Consider the following 16,945-nt stretch of genomic DNA (forward strand, 5'->3'; position numbering starts at 1 on the left):
CAAGGCCCAGACATTAACACATACGCACAAACAGGCTATAGCTATAAATAGTTAGTGATCATTTTCTTCAAAAAAACAAGTAGATGCATTAAAGTTGGGCGCATGCAACTTTTATATACACTTTGACAAGGGCATCGCAGCGAACACTCGCACGCACTCACAAACACATACACACAAAACGGCCAACGCGTCACAGCTCGTTGGCGATGTGGCGTCAGCAGCGACGCTGCTGCGATGTTCGTATGGCGCATCAGCAAGCGCACCCCGTTGTCTATATTTAAAATTTTAATGCGAATAATTCCTAAGTTATATACCCGATCGTCTTGAACTGTGGAAAACATGACAAAGCTTATATGTGATTTATTTTAGAGTTTTCCAGATTTTTTGTGTTTGATAATTAGTATCAAAGATCATTGTTCTTATCAGTAAAAAAAATACCAGTTGCTTTAATTTGCTCAGAAAATTACTCAGCAGTAAACAGAAATATATAAAAGCTGATTGCTTATAAATATTGAACTGGAACATATAACAGGTAACATAAAATAATAAGTATATTTTGTATAATATTTTATATAATATAATAATTTGTCTAAATTTATTTAGAAATGCATCTCTTTGTTTTCTGTGTAATTTGTGAGTATGCAGTTTGTATTAGTTAAAGAGCTGCTCCACAATTAGTGAACATTCCCCCATTGAACTTAATTAATTAATTTTCATTTAATTACTATAAGGCTGGTGGAATTTTTATGTGCGAGTATACATTTGACGTAGAACTGCTACAATGGAGTAGGACTTGCTCATAATATATGTGAAACTTGGAATGCTTAGGCCCATGAAACCACCAGCGGTGAAGAGAAAAGGACGCTGCGCATTTATCATAACTATAAGCAGAGTTTGTTTGCACTTCTTATCGAGTGGATGCCAATTGCAGCCAAAAGCAGAAGTTGGTAGAGTTTTGCTCTGTCAATAAATGAAAAAATTGAAATTTAGCGTAGATTCGTTTAATGCTTTTTGTTCTAATCACCTGCTCAAACACATCATTTGCCAAACCAACAGTATAAGAACAATTGGCAGAGCACGCAGCAGAGCAGTAGATCCATAATAACCGAGCTCTTTGATCCATCACCCACCAGCACTTGAAACGCTGTCATGGCCACGATTACAACTGATGAGACAAACTGCAGCATGACAGGCAAACTATAAATGCGCTCCACCTTTTGGCGCAAACTAAAAGATATAATATTAGCAATAATTAAATAGAAAGTAGTGCAGTTGCCTTACACAATCAGTTCGCAGTGGTATTTAACAATGGAGACCAACCAACTGTACGGATCCACTTTAGTGTTCTTGAGTTCGTCGAAGGACAGGTTGAGCACTTTGAGATGCATGCAAATGTGGCCCATAAGCAATACGTTGAGATAGTCGATAGTTGTAATACAAAGCGCCAAAAGAGCAAGTCCTACTCCCATATAGATATGTTGTACAGTGGGTGGCAAAAAGTCTGGTATGCGCACTCTGTATGGAAAGCGATGACCAGCGAAGTCGTCTGGAACTAAAGATACGCAATATTTTTGAGATTCACCGATTACCCTTTATTAAAACTTACATAAGAGCACCAAAGTCAGGCCCATAATGCCCGGCAGTAGCACCAGATTAAAATATAAAAGCATTACCATCTTGCCCTTCATCTCAAATTTTAGAAAAGTATTAACTTGCTTTTTGGATAAAACGGTTTCTCGAGTTATAGCGCTTAGCTTAGCAACAATATCCTTTAGGCTATCATAGTGGTAGTACGTATTTATCACCTAGATTACCAATTATGCTTTATATATTTTTAGTGGATTTCCAGCTTATAGTACCTTCAGTATGTAGGCAAAATGCGTCAGTGATATGACCACATTTTGCGTCATCAAATCCACATTATGCCAATAGAAGCATAGATCGTATAACTGAAATCCCAAATAACAGAGAAGCGCAAACTGAACACATAGTCCATATAGTAATACCCAGTATTTCTGTAGACGCGTCTCCTTCTTCAGGCCTGTTAGAGGCAACCCGACCAAATGTGCCAGCCATAAATTTAATTCTATTGAACCAAGTCTACCAACTGCTGCGTTTGAGGGCAGAATGCGTTGAGCTCTTTGTATAAACTTTTCCATTTCTGAATGGAGGACTATTCGGGTTATGTCTTTTATAGGAAATATTGTGTGACGTATGATATAAATAACTTATTATTGTTTAAATGGCTGGTGGATACCAGAGACAAGACAGCATTTTAATACCCTTTCTTAAGTTTTGTTCAAATTTAAATGTTTGCAATAGAACTATAGAGCAAAAGTGATTTGGCAGATCGAATTTATTTGGAATTGTAAACTATCTCCTCACTCAAAGTTGAATTTACGCCCATTATTCTTAAAAAATTTATTTCAAATTTAAAATGATCGATGCGAAAAATTTGATTTCTGTTTTGTTTTGTTTTAACTTGAGGTGAATGCTTCAAGTTAGAAAAGATAATACGTTCATGAATTCTGCCCAATGGGGTAATAATATAGTTCGTGTATATAATTTAGTTAGGTATATGGTTGACTTGAATAAAATGTTAATTTGGGTACTGCCCTCACATTATTTGAAGTAATTTATTTATACAAGATATATACTTATATTATAACATTCAAGTTAAAACTCTACTCATGATGTAACGTGCGCCTGTCGCCAGAACAGCATTTTATTTCTAAGGTAAGTTTATTGGTACTAGGTTTACTATAAACTCCTTTCGCAAAACTGTAGGGGTTAAAATATTGAGTTGATACAACGTTAAAGTTTAATTGATTAAAAAATTGTTCATTACGTTAATTTTAGTCTAGTGATTTAAATATTATAAAATAGTACAATACAAGTTACATTTTAGTTTGTTATAAATAATATATTCTCCATTTTTTTTAGCTGTCATCAGTTTCGATACGTTTGCGCTGTCAGATTGTCTTACCCATGGACGGCTTTCATGGATTTATCTAACCCTTTTGTAAGCACAACTTTTCTAGTAGCTTGGTTATTGAAATTAGGTTGAAGTTGCCTAAAATTTAATTACGACAAAAGCAAGTATTAGCAATGTGCACACTATCTTCAATGATAGAGTTTTATTCATACGAAAAATCTGTAGCAAAATATGTAAGAACTTTACCTAATTTAATATCCTTGGACCGATATTCCTTGCACCAGTGTTTCTTTCTTGCAATGCAATTTCTTCTTCGCAGTTTTCGCCATCATCAGTCGATTCTATACCCCGAATACTTAAACAAAAAATCCATTTAGAAATGTAGAGGACTTTCCTTAAAAACTTACCGTTCCGTAATTAGCTTAATAACGCTGGGCTTGAGCACAAAAATAATGAATATTATAATTCCTTGGGCATAATTGATATAGTCAAAGCACAAAAACACTGTGGAAAGTACTCCAATGTCCTGGGTTAAATAACCAAATATTTCCAGAGTCCAAGTTATGCCCATAATAACGAAAAGACGCACAAACAGGCTATAGCTATAAAAAATAAAATAGTTAGGGATATTTTCGTTCAAGCGATAAATTTTAAAATTGTTTAAGTACTTTTGCTTATAAGAATTGAGATGCCGCTGTTGGTCCTGCCCAGCCTGAACTTCATGATTCTTTTTTGTAGTTTTAATAATAAGACGTGCCTGTAATAAATAACTTTATGTAGTTATCCTAAAACATTTGTAGCATTCGTAGATTATTTGAAAATAAAATTTGCTGCCATAAATTTTGGATAAGCAATCAAGCATTTGAAATAAATAGAATTCTTCTGAATTAGCAACATGAAAAATAGTTGAGGATGTATTACCGTAAGAATGAACATAGTTATATTAAATATGAGCTGAAGTGACATGGGTCCATAGAGATAGATCATAGCAGACCAATCGTGAGCTGTTAATGTTCATAGATCAGATTTAAAAATGATTCAATGGGTATTATCAAAAGGGAATACTTTTAACCCAACAACTGTATATCGCAACTCCAGGCACTAACTGTTCTTCATTTTCTGCATCCAGTACTTTATCCATTGTAATAACAATAACAGTTAATAGCGCAGCCACGCCCCAAGCATAGAGACTGTATTTTCGGAACCTCGAGATCTGCGTAGTTCGCTGAGCGTTGTTGTTCTTTCTGTAGAAAGTAAGCCACAAATCAAAGCATATAACTGTGAGCCAAAGGAATCCTGACGTTACCGAGTAGTAACCGGCATAACCTAAATAAAGCTATGCATTAATAGAATGTTTAAAGTAACTATAGTTAAGATCTTACCTATTATCATACAGTTATTATGAGGCCAGTTTGTTTTCCATAGGTCGGCGATTAAAAATATATATGCCATTGTAAGACACAACATATAGCATATAAAGCATTTACCGTGTAAATCACGTAGCTTTGACAGTGAGAGATATACGACGATAGTTAAAATCAATCCAATAATTGTTAATATCATTACTACAAAAAAATTAAATTTACTGTCTAAATATATAAATATATAAATACTTACAAATGCTTTTTGACCAAAGTCCCTTCTGTTCGTCCATGCAATTGTGTGGCACTAGCATAACTTGCATCTCCTTATCGGGTGATTCTATTGCATGAGGCTGTAGACAGTATTCATGCTTAAACAACATCTGATTATCAAAGTGGCGTAACAGGGTTCCATTCTGCAATAAAGTAGTATTTTGATAAATTTCTTTATATAGCAAATATATTTGTTATTCAAACCTCAAATAGAGTCCAGCCATGATCTTCAACATTCGCAGCATCAAGATAAAAATGGTCTGAGCAAGGCACAGGCAAACTATCTTGAACAACAAACTCATCCAGTACATGCTTTCTCACCATTTGCCCATCAGCTTGGGTTACATTAATAAACGGATCAAAGTCAGTCGCTGCCTTAATATCTCCACTGCATTTGCGTTCGCCATCCACAAGCCTGAGGTTTCTATGGCAACAGAATCGCACACAGCTTCTCAGCCTGCAGGCACAACCTCTCACATGGTTTGGTACTGAGCTTGTCTCCCCATCCGCAAGAATCTCGTAGTCATATTCACCGGTTAGCTCTGCGGGGATGAGCACATGTTCATACAAATATGAACCATTTGGAAACTTTTTACTCGCCGTTAGGTCAACCGTATCGAAGTAATCACAATCGGATATCTCGCCATGGCCGAATGTTATATATAAAAGTACAATCCACAATTCTCTACGAATCATTTAATTATAAACTAAATATATACATTGATTATTATTATTTAAATTTAGGTAAATATCGAAAAAAAAAATACGCCCACCATTGCTTACGAATTGGCAAAATACATATGTACATAAGGTATTTACCATATAAGTCATTCGGCTTTCTTATGTTCACATGTTTTCCATTAAATACTGTACAAAATGCGTCATCACTTATTTACAGTAAATCATCAAAATCAGTAAGAGTTTTTAAAAATATAAAGCAGTATATTTTTATACCAAAAATTGAATAATATTTTATTAAGTCTTAAGTATTTAAGCTCTTAACTTGATGTTAGTTACTTTATTTTGTTTTTTAGTACACTCACTCGGTTGGTTCCTCTCTTGCTTGAAGTCTGATACAGTCTGCATGCATTGAACTTTGCTTCAGAGAGTCTCACAGAATATGACAACAAAATAAGTATACAAATGTAAGCTAATAAAGAGAGCTTACAAAGACGGCGGTCTGTTTTCATAAACAGGGGGAACATCAAAAAAATACTAAAAAGTATAAATAGAAACCATGGGCTTCATAATGTAATGTTATGAATACAGAGAGGCAATGATTGTCTAATCCCCCTACCTACGCCCTTGAACGTTCTCGTCGAAGAGATCCACATGAGCGTCTGTATGTATACGCAATCACGTATACGATCGACAAACAAGTTCTCTTAATATTAGGCTAGTAAGCAAAAAAGATCCCACACAGGAGCTTGAGGCATACGCATCCCTTGTGTACGTGTTTTGTTTTATTCTGCAGTTTTTAATCAGCTTAAATAGATAAATACAAATAGTAATTTGTTTAAGTTATAAATTCGTGGAATAATAAATATTATATGGCATTTCTCTTAAATCGCAGTTGCGCTTTGTTGCTCCAATCAACAGCAATATAAATTAATTTTATTTTATTGCTGCTAATTCGAGCTTAAGCCGCAATATTAATGCATATTCGGTTCGGTTCGTACATATTCGGTTCAAAGCTCGGAATTGGCAGAGCAATCAGAATGAGTCTCGTTAGCATTGGATAAATACTTATTATTCACCACTCGCAATGACTTTATATCTTTACGGCTGCTATAACGACTACTAGCCGATGTATATACCGTCTTCGACCACGGATCTTGCTTATTAATTTTCCTTTGACGAATTCTGCAAACAAAAAGGCTTTGATTAATTCATGGTATTTTGTAAAAGGAGGCAAGTTGGCATATTTCCACCGAAAGAAGAACACTTCTTCTTCAATAATGAACAAAGAGCCTGAAGAACTCAACAACTGGAACTTAAATAAAATTAAATCTGACATTACAATATATAATATTTGTCTTATTTAAAATAATAAAAAAAGTTTCGAGAATGTAAAATTGCACTTACCGATCTGAGATTAGTTTCAAGACACTGCGCTTGAGTACAAACATAACGAATATAATAATTCCTTGGGAAAAATTTATATAATCGAAGAAATTAAATATTTTGGACAGAACTCCATAGTTTTGAGATAAATATGAGAATATCTCAAAGGTCCACGTAACACCCATGACAACAAAGAGGCGCACAAACAAGCCATAACTAAAAATAAAAATAAAGTTATGTATAAATAAAAAATATAAATACGATAATCTTGTCTTACGTCTGTTTATCAGAGTTGAGTTTTTGTTGACGCTCCTGACGCAGTGCAAAGCTTCGTATCTCCTTCCTTACTCCCACAATTCGTACTGCCTGCATTCAAAATTTTATTTCTTAGCGGAAAATGAAATATATTAGCATACAATACCGTCAAAATAAACATCGTTACATTAAAAATGATTTGTAGTGACATGGGTCCATAGAAATATATCATTGCAGACCAATCCTCAGCTGTTAATGATTTAAGTTAGTAATTAATAGTTATAAAAATTAGACACTACTTTTTATCCAACAACTATAAAGTCCTGATCCAGGTAAGTACTGCAAGTGTTGCTCATTATTTTTATCCAAAACATTATCCATGATGACGACAATTATAGTAAACAGCGATGCGATGCCCCAAGCATAGATGCTATAGATTCTAAACTTAAATCCTAGTGTATGAACGTTGAAGCTTCTATCACAGAAACTGTTCCACAAGTCAAAGCTAACGACTGTCAGCCAAAGAAATCCCGACATTACTGCAAAGTATCCCACATAACCTAGATAAGATATAAGTTTTTCAGTTTTTCATGTTGAGAAATTGTATTTTAAAATATTACTAACCATTGAGCTTGCAATTATTTTCCATCATCTTCCACATATCCAAGAGCACTGCAGAATAAGCGACTAGCAGACAAAATAAATAGCATGTCAGACAATAACCATGCAGGTTTCGTAGTTTTGGTAGAGACAGATATACGACGGAGGTTAAAACCAGTCCAATCAATGTAAAGCAACACACTGAAAATAGTCAAATCAATTGAGAATTAAATTTCTTGACTATAATTCTACTTACATATTGTTTTGCCCCATAGGCCTTTCGGTTGTTGCATGCAATTGTGTGGCACTAGCATAACTTGCATCTCCTCACTGGGTGTTTCTATCGTATGCGGCTGTAGACAGTAATCCTGCTTGGACAACATGCGATTGTCAATGTGTCGTAGTAGGGATCCATTCTGAAATAAATTTTCCACTAAAAAGTAAATTTATTGCTACAGCAGATATATGTGGTATTCCAACCTCAAATAAAGTCCAGTCATTATCTTTATTATTCAGATTATCTAGATAGAAATGCGCTGAGCAAGGCACTGGCAAACTTTCCTGCACAACAAACTCATCCAGCACATGCTTTCTCACCATTTGGCCATCAGCTTGGGTTACATTAATAAACGGATCAAAGTCAGTCGCTGCCTTAATATCTCCACTGCATTTGCGTTCGCCATCCACAAGCCTGAGGTTTCTATGGCAACAGAATCGCACACAGCTTCGCAGCCTGCAGGCACAACCTCTCACATGGTTTGGTACTGAACTTGTATCCCCATCCGAAAGAATCTCGTAGTCATATTCTGCAGTTAGCTCTGAAGGGATGAGCATATGTTCAAACAAGTAGGAGCCATTTGGAAACTTTGTGCTCGTGGACAAGTCAACTGTATCGAAGTAATCACATCCAGGTATATCTGCTCTAGCTATGCCCATGCATGACAATGATAGCAGCACTGCTTTTATAGTTTTCATTCTTAAATTTGTTCAGCTTTGAAAATGCAATAAGATAAATTATAAGATATTTAAAGTGCGCACTTATTTATGCAATGAATGTTATTGAATGAAGAAAAATTGCATTTACTTTTTTATTGTGAGTAATATTGCTCAGAGTAAAGAATTTAGACTTTATTTACACTTAAGATAATTGTTGCACATGTTAATATCTGGAAATATTGTATATCTTTCAAGATGCTTAATAAATACTATACACTGCCTGTTATAATTATAAACAAAAGTATGTGTCACACAAGGTTCAGCCTTGTTGATAAGTTCATCTGAATACTTCAATATGTATTATGTATGTTACTAGGGCGTATCCACAATTTCAGTTTTATGCGAATTAAAACAAATTATGCAGCTTCAGATAAGATTACGTTAATAAACATATTTGTATTAAGTGTTAAGGTGTTAAGATAAATATTACAAATTTTATTGAAATAAAAGGATCAAGTCACAAAACCAAACTTAGTTACGGTCGGTACACTAAATGTACTAAAAATAGATTTTATATACTATATATGTATATCGTACATATATTATAATAAAAACATTACTTATTTTGTGCAAGCCCGTTAGCTTATCCGCGAATACCGTCGCGCTGGGGATTATACGAAAGACTGCTTGAATTTCTCACTCTGAACTCAGCTGATTAAATATTTTAAAACTAGCATTATTCCTACCAACATCGTTTTCTGTCGTGTTTGAAATGAGATTAAAAGTAATTTAAAAATATATTTATATTTTATATATTTATACTTAAATGAATCTGTTGATGTTTGGCTTGAAGAATTTAAAAGTTTATTTCTTATTTTAATATTAAAACAATTCAAGTACCTAAGTTTAAAATATATGTATTTTGTTTTTGTTGGCATACAGAACATTCATAATTTTAATTATATATACAAAATAACAACACCAGATTTACAAATGTATGTACACTAACAAAAAATAACGCTATTTGGTAAATCGAAGTTGATAAACTATAAAAACAACACTGCGGAACTAGCCGCAGCAGAAACTATCTTTTAAAACTGAACAATGACACTCATTGGGCTTAGCTTATGAAAGGACGATAAAGTTCTTATGTACTCATAGTTTTGGTATAGAAATCTCTACAGTGCGCATTTGAAATAGCGGCAACGTGTACTTAGCCTAAGCTTAGCTTAATTTATAGTTAGTATATACAATGTATTTGTAAGCTAGTAAGCTCTAAGCATTGAGAGCATTCTCTAGCGGCATTAACACTTTGCCAGTCTGATCCAAGCCTGTGGAATGTGCTAGCAACAGATTGCTTTTGACTTTAATCTTGGACGATTCGATGGCTGGCGCTTCGTGCTTGGCCTGATGAACCAGCAGCAGGCCGCGATTAATGCTCGAAAAATTGCACACATTACATTTGTGAATGATGGTGGACAGCTCCTGCTCCGGATGGCGTTTCTCCAGATGTATCTGTAAATTAAAAATATTTGATCAATTCTTCAGCAATGATCGAAATAAATTCAACTCACCCGATAAGCTGTGCTCTGTATGGCACGAAAGTCGCAGTGCGGACAGGCGTAGCGCTTGGACTCACGATGCGTGGCCAGGTGACGACGAAAGGCGTTATGATCGTTGGCCTCGTGCTCACATTTGTCGCACTTGAAGCGCTTCTGATCCTGGTGACTGCGCATGTGCAGCTTCAAGCTGCTCTTGGAGCTAAAGACGCGCTGCCAATAAAAATAAAGTTACTGAACGAATTCGGCGAAGATGATAAACAAACTCACTTGACAGTTGCTGCACTGCGGCTGCTCGTTGCGCTGCTTGCAGAGATGTTCGCGCAGCGTTTTGCGCTGCTTGAAGGCAGCGCCGCAGTCGTCACAACGATGCACTGCTATGCTGGAGTCCAGCTGGGGCTTGGGCATGCCCAGACCCTGTGTGCGATGCAGTCGGCGATGATTCTTTAGCTGCTTGGTGTTCTTAAAGCCTTTGCCACACTGCTCGCACTTGTAGTTGCGCTCCTCGGAGTGAATCTTGGCGTGCGTGTTCACCAGACGCGAGTATATGGGCGTCTTGAAGCTGCACAGCTGACAGCAGTAGAGCTCCATGTCAATCTCGTGTGTGCGCCAAAGATGCGTATGCAGGCAATTCCAGTTGCTGAACTGCGTCGACTTGCACTCGGGACAGATCATGGGCTGCGCTGAGCCCAAGGCGCCATTGTGACAGCGACTGTGATACTCCAAAGTTGAAGGCGATCTGAAGCGGAACATGCAACCGTCTATGGTGCACTTGCCAGCCTCTGGTACTTGGCTGACACTTTGGTTTGATCGCTTAGCTTGACCTGTGGACTGCCTGGCGCCATAAGGTCGTCCACGCACAGAAGTGCGACGCACTGTTTCCTCCGCCTGCACAGCTGCCTGTGTTGCATCCGCAACGGCGGGCAGCAAATTGTTGGCCACATAAATTCGTGCGGGCTTGCCATCGCCAGTAGTTGCTGCCGCAGCAGCTGGAGCAACAGCTGAAGCAGCCTCAGCAGCCAATGGTACTAGTGGTGGCACCGGCAAGCTGCTCAGGCTGCCTTCAGTGGACGAGACACTGGCAGCAACTGGTGATGTTGGCAATAGCGTAGGCACAGCCGCTTCTGTGCTTGCTGCTGATGACGTATAAAGTTGCGCAAAGTCCTTGATCAGTAGATCATCGGAGCAACTCGGCAGCTCCAGCTGAACAGCAGGCTGCTCGGTTTCGGCCACCGTCATGCTTTCGGTTACTGTCTCCTCCATCCAGGGCCAGCATTCCAAGTTCTGCGCCAGATCATAGCCATCGTCATAGCCAACCGACGGAGCTGGCACTGGTGTGGGCTGTACCGCTTGCAGTGACACTTGCTGCTGCTCAAAGTTCACTAAGCCCGACTCTAACACTGCAGTCGTAGCGCTGATGGGCAACTCCATGGACAGTGGCTCACGATGTGGCACAATGAGATGCTCCACTTCGTTGCGGTTCATTAGATTCAGCTCATCCACAGTGCGCAGATGCAGCGTGCCACGCTGTGGCGCCTTTAGTATGTCCACATTCTTAATAAAGATCTTTTGCTTGGATGAGCTCGAGCCCGTTTGAGCGGTGCTGGGCAGAAAACTCTCCAGCTGCGTGCTGAGCTCATGCGCAGGCACTGGCGCCAGCTCGCTCAGCTGCTGTGCGCTGCTGACAATTATTGCATGCTCAGCTGGCGGAGGTGTCGGCTCTGTGACCAGCTGTACGCCATTGTCAAAGTCCACGCCAAAGTCCAAGTCCAAAGCGCTGAAAGTGTTGCTGCTGCCAACGGCGCCAGCGCCATTGAGTACAGCATCAAAGCTGAAGGGCTCGTTACACATGTTGGCCAAGGGCGCAAGTGTGGGCTCAAAGCCTGGCAATGCACCCACCGATCCTGTGGGAGTGAGCAGCGCATCCGCATTGAAAACCTCAGTTGGACCTGTGACGCTGGAGACGGGCGCAGCAAAGCCCATATCGGGCAGCAGCATTGGCTCCTTCAATATGTCCACGTTGCGTATATAAATCTTGGGCTGTCGTGGCTTTTCTGGCTGCACCTCCAGCAAATTGTTGTGCACCATTAGCGGAGGAAGTGCCTGATCTGCCACTGTCGCAGTGGGCAGCTGAAAGTCATAGGGCAGCAGCGCTGGTTCCCTAAGCACATCGACGCTCTTGATGGATATTTTTTGACCTACTGGCTTCAGGCTAGACGTCACTGTATTGGCTGGCTCAACAGCACTTACATCGTCTAGCAGATCAAGTATGCTGCCCGCACTGCCGTCCACGGGTGAGGACAGCATAGGCAGGAAGTCTGGCAGCTGACTGACATCCTGCTCGCGATGCGGCTCCCGCAGACAGTCGACGTTTTTGATAAATATGCGACTTTTTGGCACTTGCGGCGCCAGCTGCTGTGGGCGCTTGGCGGCGCCCTCGCTGGACTTGTCGGGCATGGTACGCAACAGTGTGGAAATCTCTTGCTGTTCCAGCTGATGATCCGTGCTAAGATGCAAATGCAACACATCCATGTGATAGAAAACATTGGCACAGCCTACAAACAACAGTTGGGTTAATCTTCAAACGAATTTATCTATTATTGCATAATTACCCGGACACTGTAACCTTTGTTGGGTGTCCACACCGAAGCAGCTGCTCATGTGATTTTGCGTTTTTAGCTGACAGAGGCTCAGAAACGGACAATTGGGACATTTGTTGAGCGGCAGTTCGGTGCTGCCATCAGTGCTCATGGGCTTGGCTGTTGGCGGCGTGGGCGTGGCATTGGTGCGCTCTTTTGCCGCCGCTTCAGCCAGCTCGGACTTGATGAGCTCTGCCTCCGATTTGATTTCGGCTGTCTTGCGTCGAAAGCCATTGCGATAGCTTCTGTTCGGTTCGCACTGTTGCTGCAAGTCCGTTGTGTGTATCTGGACAAAGGGTATGCAACTGGCTTCAACTATTGCCGACGTCGACGTTGTTGTGGGCAACGACAAAAGCGCCTGATCATCCTCAAAGAAACCGCCAAAGCTGTCGTGTAAGGTGGACGTGGGCGTGCATAGCGACAGTTCTGTATGCGGCAGCTAAACAATTGCAATAACAACAACAATCACAAAGGGCGGCTCAGCATTATTTTGCTGCAATGAGTAGGTTAATGCTCACCTGATTGCCCACTGTGCTATAAAAGCTAGAGAACGCCACATCCACGTCTGCCTCGTTCATATTGTACAGCATTTGATAAGGTCTATTGTTGCATCTTGCAATTCCGCATTACATTTCGCCAACAAATAAAAGCATTAAAATCTGATTTGATATCAAATGCAAGGTCTGCACACTTAGCTTTTTTCCCGTTAAATACGTATCTATTTGCAGACACGTCATTGCCAGATGTAAATATCAAAACATAAGCAAAGCACAGCTGACCGATAACAAACAAGTGCGAGCAGTGTGGCAATAAAAAATTGCACTAAGTGCGAGTGAAACAAAAACTATCGAACATGCTCTCCGGCAAATGTACAGTGTTGTTAAGTGCGCGATTTTAATTGCAGCGGCTTACACTATTTTTTTTTATTGCCACAAATTTGCTCCATTTTAAAGTGAAATTAAATAATATAAAATAGCAACATGCCGCGAATAATGATCAAAGGCGGCGTCTGGCGCAACACTGAGGTGGGTTTGCTAACATTGCACTTTCATTTAACATATATTAACTAAAACACGCGTTTTGGTAAACGTAGGATGAGATTCTCAAGGCGGCGGTAATGAAATATGGCAAAAATCAATGGAGTCGTATTGCTTCATTGCTGCATCGCAAATCCGCCAAACAGTGCAAGGCACGTTGGTATGAATGGCTGGACCCGAGCATCAAGAAGACGGAATGGTCCCGCGAGGAAGACGAGAAGCTGCTACACTTGGCCAAGCTGATGCCGACACAATGGCGCACAATAGCGCCAATTATTGGACGCACGGCAGCTCAATGCTTGGAGCGCTATGAATATTTGCTGTAAGTATTGCATGTGATGTTGTAAAGTATAAATAATTAATATGGCTGTTCAATAGTGACCAGGCGCAGCGCAAGGAAGATGGCGAGGATACCATGGACGACCCGCGCAAGCTAAAGCCGGGTGAAATTGATCCCAATCCAGAGACAAAGCCGGCGCGCCCGGATCCCAAAGATATGGACGAAGACGAGCTGGAAATGTTGTCCGAGGCACGTGCGCGTCTGGCCAATACCCAAGGCAAGAAGGCCAAGCGCAAAGCGCGTGAGAAGCAGTTGGAAGAGGCGCGTCGTCTGGCTACACTGCAGAAGCGTCGCGAGCTGCGTGCTGCCGGCATTGGCAGTGGCAATCGGAAACGCATCAAAGGCATTGACTACAATGCGGAGATACCCTTTGAAAAGCGCCCGGCGTTGGGCTTCTACGACACAGCCGAAGAGCATCTGCAGAAGAAGGAGCCAGACTTCAATAAAATGCGCCAACAGGATCTGGATGGTGAGCTGCGTTCCGAGAAGGAGGAGCGCGAGCGTAAGCGTGACAAGCAGAAGCTCAAGCAGCGCAAGGAGAACGAAGTGCCCACGGCAATGCTGCAGAATGCGGAACCGGAACGCAAGCGCTCCAAGCTAGTGCTACCCACGCCACAGATTTCGGATCAGGAGCTGCAGCAGGTGGTTAAGCTGGGACGCGCTAGTGAAATGGCCAAAGAAATCGCTGGCGAAAGTGGCATAGAGACCACAGATGCGCTGCTGGCGGACTACTCCATAACGCCCCAAATTGCTGCCACTCCGCGTACGCCAGCGCCCTACACAGATCGCATAATGCAGGAGGCGCAGAATATGATGGCGCTCACCCACACAGAGACGCCACTTAAGGGCGGCATCAATACGCCACTACATAATCCGGACTTTTCGGGCGTTCTACCCAAAGCGGCAGCTATTGCTACGCCCAACACAGTGATTGCCACGCCCTTCCGCACGCAACGCGAAGGCGGCGGTGCCACACCATCTGGTTTCCTAACACCCGCCTCGGGAGCCTTGGTGCCCGTGGCCAAGACAGGCGCAGCTGGCAGCACTCCCGCCAATGTGCGCGACAAGCTGAGCATCAATGCGGAGGAGAACATGGGCGTCACTGAGACGCCAGCGCTGTACAAGAACTACCAGAAGCAAGTAAAGTCCACGCTACGCGAAGGTTTGTCCACGCTGCCGGCGCCAAGGAACGACTACGAGATTGTGGTGCCGGAGCAGGATGACAGTGAACCGATGGAAACAGATGCTGCACCCGCCATCGAAGATCAAGCCGATGTGGATGCACGCGTGCTGGCCGAACAGGAAGCCCAACGCAAGCGCGAACTGGCCAAGCGTTCCCAAGTCATACAACGCAGTCTGCCGCGTCCCATTGAAGTCAACACCAAGATACTGCGACCACAGGCGGAGAAGCAAAATCTCACCGAGCAGCAGCAGGCGGAGGAGCTAATAAAGCATGAGATGATTACCATGCAGCGTGAGTAAACTTGTCTACTAAAGAAGATCAATTTCTAAAGTTTGTTTCTTATAGTTTACGATTCTGTGCGAGATCCGGTGCCTGGTCAGTCACAGCAGAAGCTAGAGCAGCTGCAGAGCTACTTCAAGGCCAATCCTTATGAGGAGATCTCTGAGCAGGAGCTAGCGGATGCTAAGCAAATGCTTGCTGAAGAAATGGAAGTAGTCAGAGAGCGCATGGCGCATGGCGAGCTGCCGCTGGATGTCTACGCTCAGGTGTGGCAGGAGTGCCTTGGCCAGGTGCTCTATTTGCCATCGCAGCATCGCTATACACGCGCTAATTTGGCCAGCAAGAAGGATCGTTTGGAGTCGGCGGAGAAACGCCTGGAGACGAATCGACGCCACATGGCCAAGGAGGCCAAGCGCTGTGGCAAAATTGAAAAGAAGCTAAAGATACTCACAGGCGGTTACCAGGCGCGAGCACTGGTGCTCATGAAGCAGCTGCAGGAAACCTATGCGCAAATTGAACAGAACTCTGTGTCGCTCTCCACGTTCAAGTTCTTGAGCTTGCAGGAGGCGGTTGCAGTGCCGCGACGCCTTGATGCGCTGCAAGAGGATGTGCGTCGGCAGATGGAGCGTGAGAAGGAGCTGCAGCAAAGGTATGCAGATCTGGCCCAGCAGCGGGACTCGCTCTACGAACAGATTGAACTGCATGGAGGTGAGCTTCCCTCGCTGCCGTCGCCAGCGGCGTCGTCGTCGCAACAGCCGACCACCGAGTCGACCGAATCAGATGAATCCTAGAGAGACACACACACACACACACACAAATAGAGTTAATGCATTAAACATGTACTTTGCCCAAAATATTTAATATATGCTACAAAAAAACAGAAATGATTTCTTTAATGTCCGTATTTTTGATAGACCCACTCCTTGTTGTCCAGCGGACAGACGTGACGCGTCTTTAGCCAACGCGCTATGCAGTGATAGTGAAAGGCATGATTGCACTCGCCCCAGGCCACAGTGCACTCATCCTTGTTGGCATTGGGATCAGCCTGGCACTCGATGCACAAGTTCATGATATGATTGCGACAGATGGCGCAATTGTCCACAGCCACATCCCAGCACCAGTTTGCATGCGCCACCCACTTCTTAACCGTAAAGCGCTCCTCTTTCTTCGGCCCGCTGCTTGAGGCTACATTATCATCATTGAACTCCTCAATGTCGTGGAAGTCCTCTGTCTCCTCCACATCGACAAGCTCTTCGGTGGACACTTCGGCTGCTTTGCTATTGGCTTCCATTTTAGGGCAATTTTACAATTGATTTAAATACTAATAATTTATATGTATAAAATGTTGTGACTTTAAAAGAAAATAAAGCTATGCCTAAGCAAAGTAAATCAATTGAATTTACATTTTTAGCAACTGATCCTTTGCCAACATTATTCCCGCATATAAGCAACAACAATTGGAATTACATATTTATTTATTTGCA

At 41.6% G+C, this 16,945-nt stretch overlaps 6 protein-coding genes across 8 annotated transcripts; 1 reads left to right on the plus strand and 5 right to left on the minus strand.

The window, feature by feature from the left end:
• Window positions 1-692: 692 nt before the first annotated feature.
• On the minus strand, window positions 693-1,493 carry LOC108598121 (odorant receptor 85b-like). Its single transcript, XM_033293583.1, is given in 4 exon segments — window positions 693-960; window positions 1,025-1,048; window positions 1,050-1,227; window positions 1,282-1,493. Coding segments are annotated over 4 exon segments (606 nt in total). The 5' UTR covers window positions 1,470-1,493; the 3' UTR covers window positions 693-744.
• A 1,174-nt stretch (window positions 1,494-2,667) lies between these two features.
• On the minus strand, window positions 2,668-5,678 carry LOC108600677 (G-protein coupled receptor Mth-like). 3 transcript variants are annotated; one of them, XM_017988383.2, is made up of 10 exons: window positions 5,613-5,670; window positions 4,774-5,111; window positions 4,553-4,712; window positions 4,318-4,500; window positions 4,001-4,261; window positions 3,857-3,939; window positions 3,604-3,692; window positions 3,343-3,537; window positions 3,182-3,290; window positions 2,668-3,073 (listed from the first exon to the last, which is right to left on the minus strand). In XM_017988383.2, the coding sequence occupies exons 1-9, from the start codon at window positions 5,653-5,655 to the stop codon at window positions 3,182-3,184; spliced, it is 1,461 nt and encodes a 486-aa protein (XP_017843872.1). In that variant the 5' UTR covers window positions 5,656-5,670; the 3' UTR covers window positions 2,668-3,073. The 3 variants fall into 3 exon arrangements, 2 of the variants coding, with proteins under 2 accessions (XP_017843872.1, XP_017843871.1); XM_017988382.2 differs by having other exon boundaries at window positions 2,669-3,073; window positions 4,774-5,276; window positions 5,613-5,678; XR_001915195.2 differs by lacking the exons at window positions 2,668-3,073; window positions 3,182-3,290; window positions 3,857-3,939 and having other exon boundaries at window positions 3,452-3,537; window positions 4,774-5,276; window positions 5,613-5,678.
• Window positions 5,679-6,020: 342 nt separating this feature from the next.
• LOC108600676 (G-protein coupled receptor Mth-like) lies at window positions 6,021-9,161 on the minus strand. Its single transcript, XM_017988381.1, has 9 exons — window positions 9,045-9,161; window positions 7,969-8,479; window positions 7,745-7,904; window positions 7,513-7,689; window positions 7,188-7,448; window positions 7,055-7,137; window positions 6,911-6,999; window positions 6,655-6,849; window positions 6,021-6,432 (listed from the first exon to the last, which is right to left on the minus strand). Exons 2-9 carry the CDS (start codon window positions 8,461-8,463, stop codon window positions 6,258-6,260), a joined length of 1,635 nt encoding a protein of 544 aa, XP_017843870.1. The 5' UTR covers window positions 8,464-8,479; window positions 9,045-9,161; the 3' UTR covers window positions 6,021-6,257.
• Window positions 9,162-9,409: 248 nt separating this feature from the next.
• LOC108601100 lies at window positions 9,410-13,323 on the minus strand. Its single transcript, XM_017989015.1, has 5 exons — window positions 13,141-13,323; window positions 12,596-13,061; window positions 10,254-12,538; window positions 9,999-10,196; window positions 9,410-9,939 (listed from the first exon to the last, which is right to left on the minus strand). The coding sequence occupies exons 1-5, from the start codon at window positions 13,210-13,212 to the stop codon at window positions 9,700-9,702; spliced, it is 3,261 nt and encodes a 1,086-aa protein (XP_017844504.1). The 5' UTR covers window positions 13,213-13,323; the 3' UTR covers window positions 9,410-9,699.
• A 234-nt stretch (window positions 13,324-13,557) lies between these two features.
• On the plus strand, window positions 13,558-16,338 carry LOC108601048 (cell division cycle 5-like protein). Its single transcript, XM_017988940.1, has 4 exons — window positions 13,558-13,647; window positions 13,716-13,981; window positions 14,038-15,473; window positions 15,528-16,338. Exons 1-4 carry the CDS (start codon window positions 13,603-13,605, stop codon window positions 16,250-16,252), a joined length of 2,472 nt encoding a protein of 823 aa, XP_017844429.1. The 5' UTR covers window positions 13,558-13,602; the 3' UTR covers window positions 16,253-16,338.
• LOC108601049 (RING-box protein 1B) lies at window positions 16,292-16,805 on the minus strand. Its single transcript, XM_017988941.2, has one exon. The coding sequence runs from the start codon at window positions 16,750-16,752 to the stop codon at window positions 16,354-16,356; it is 399 nt and encodes a 132-aa protein (XP_017844430.1). The 5' UTR covers window positions 16,753-16,805; the 3' UTR covers window positions 16,292-16,353.
• Window positions 16,806-16,945: the final 140 nt, after the last annotated feature.

The sequence above is a fragment of the Drosophila busckii genome, chromosome 3L (assembly GCF_011750605.1).
Source record: "Drosophila busckii strain San Diego stock center, stock number 13000-0081.31 chromosome 3L, ASM1175060v1, whole genome shotgun sequence".
Classification (NCBI taxonomy): Eukaryota; Metazoa; Arthropoda; class Insecta; order Diptera; family Drosophilidae; genus Drosophila; species Drosophila busckii.

What these genes read in the sequence shown, in the direction of transcription:
- LOC108600676 (XM_017988381.1), bottom strand. Translation starts at nt 8,463, where the DNA reads ATGAAAACTATAAAAGCAGTGCTGCTATCATTGTCATGCATGGGCATA. An exon ending in CCTATGGGGCAAAACAATAT is followed by an intron (nt 7,690 to 7,744) that starts GTAAGTAGAATT and finishes GACTATTTTCAG; the next exon opens with TGTGTTGCTTTACATTGATT. An exon ending in TTGAAACTAATCTCAGATCG is followed by an intron (nt 6,433 to 6,654) that starts GTAAGTGCAATT and finishes TTTTGTTTGCAG; the next exon opens with AATTCGTCAAAGGAAAATTA.
- LOC108601048 (XM_017988940.1), top strand. Translation starts at nt 13,603, where the DNA reads ATGCCGCGAATAATGATCAAAGGCGGCGTCTGGCGCAACACTGAG. An exon ending in GAGCGCTATGAATATTTGCT is followed by an intron (nt 13,982 to 14,037) that starts GTAAGTATTGCA and finishes GCTGTTCAATAG; the next exon opens with TGACCAGGCGCAGCGCAAGG. An exon ending in TGAGATGATTACCATGCAGC is followed by an intron (nt 15,474 to 15,527) that starts GTGAGTAAACTT and finishes TGTTTCTTATAG; the next exon opens with TTTACGATTCTGTGCGAGAT.
- LOC108601100 (XM_017989015.1), bottom strand. Translation starts at nt 13,212, where the DNA reads ATGCTGTACAATATGAACGAGGCAGACGTGGATGTGGCGTTCTCTAGC. An exon ending in ATAGCACAGTGGGCAATCAG is followed by an intron (nt 13,062 to 13,140) that starts GTGAGCATTAAC and finishes GCAATTGTTTAG; the next exon opens with CTGCCGCATACAGAACTGTC. An exon ending in TACAGAGCACAGCTTATCGG is followed by an intron (nt 9,940 to 9,998) that starts GTGAGTTGAATT and finishes TTTAATTTACAG; the next exon opens with ATACATCTGGAGAAACGCCA.
- LOC108601049 (XM_017988941.2), bottom strand. Translation starts at nt 16,752, where the DNA reads ATGGAAGCCAATAGCAAAGCAGCCGAAGTGTCCACCGAAGAGCTTGTC.
- LOC108600677 (XM_017988382.2), bottom strand. Translation starts at nt 5,265, where the DNA reads ATGATTCGTAGAGAATTGTGGATTGTACTTTTATATATAACATTCGGC. An exon ending in ATGGCTGGACTCTATTTGAG is followed by an intron (nt 4,713 to 4,773) that starts GTTTGAATAACA and finishes ACTTTATTGCAG; the next exon opens with AATGGAACCCTGTTACGCCA. An exon ending in ATACAGTTGTTGGGTTAAAA is followed by an intron (nt 3,940 to 4,000) that starts GTATTCCCTTTT and finishes GAACATTAACAG; the next exon opens with CTCACGATTGGTCTGCTATG.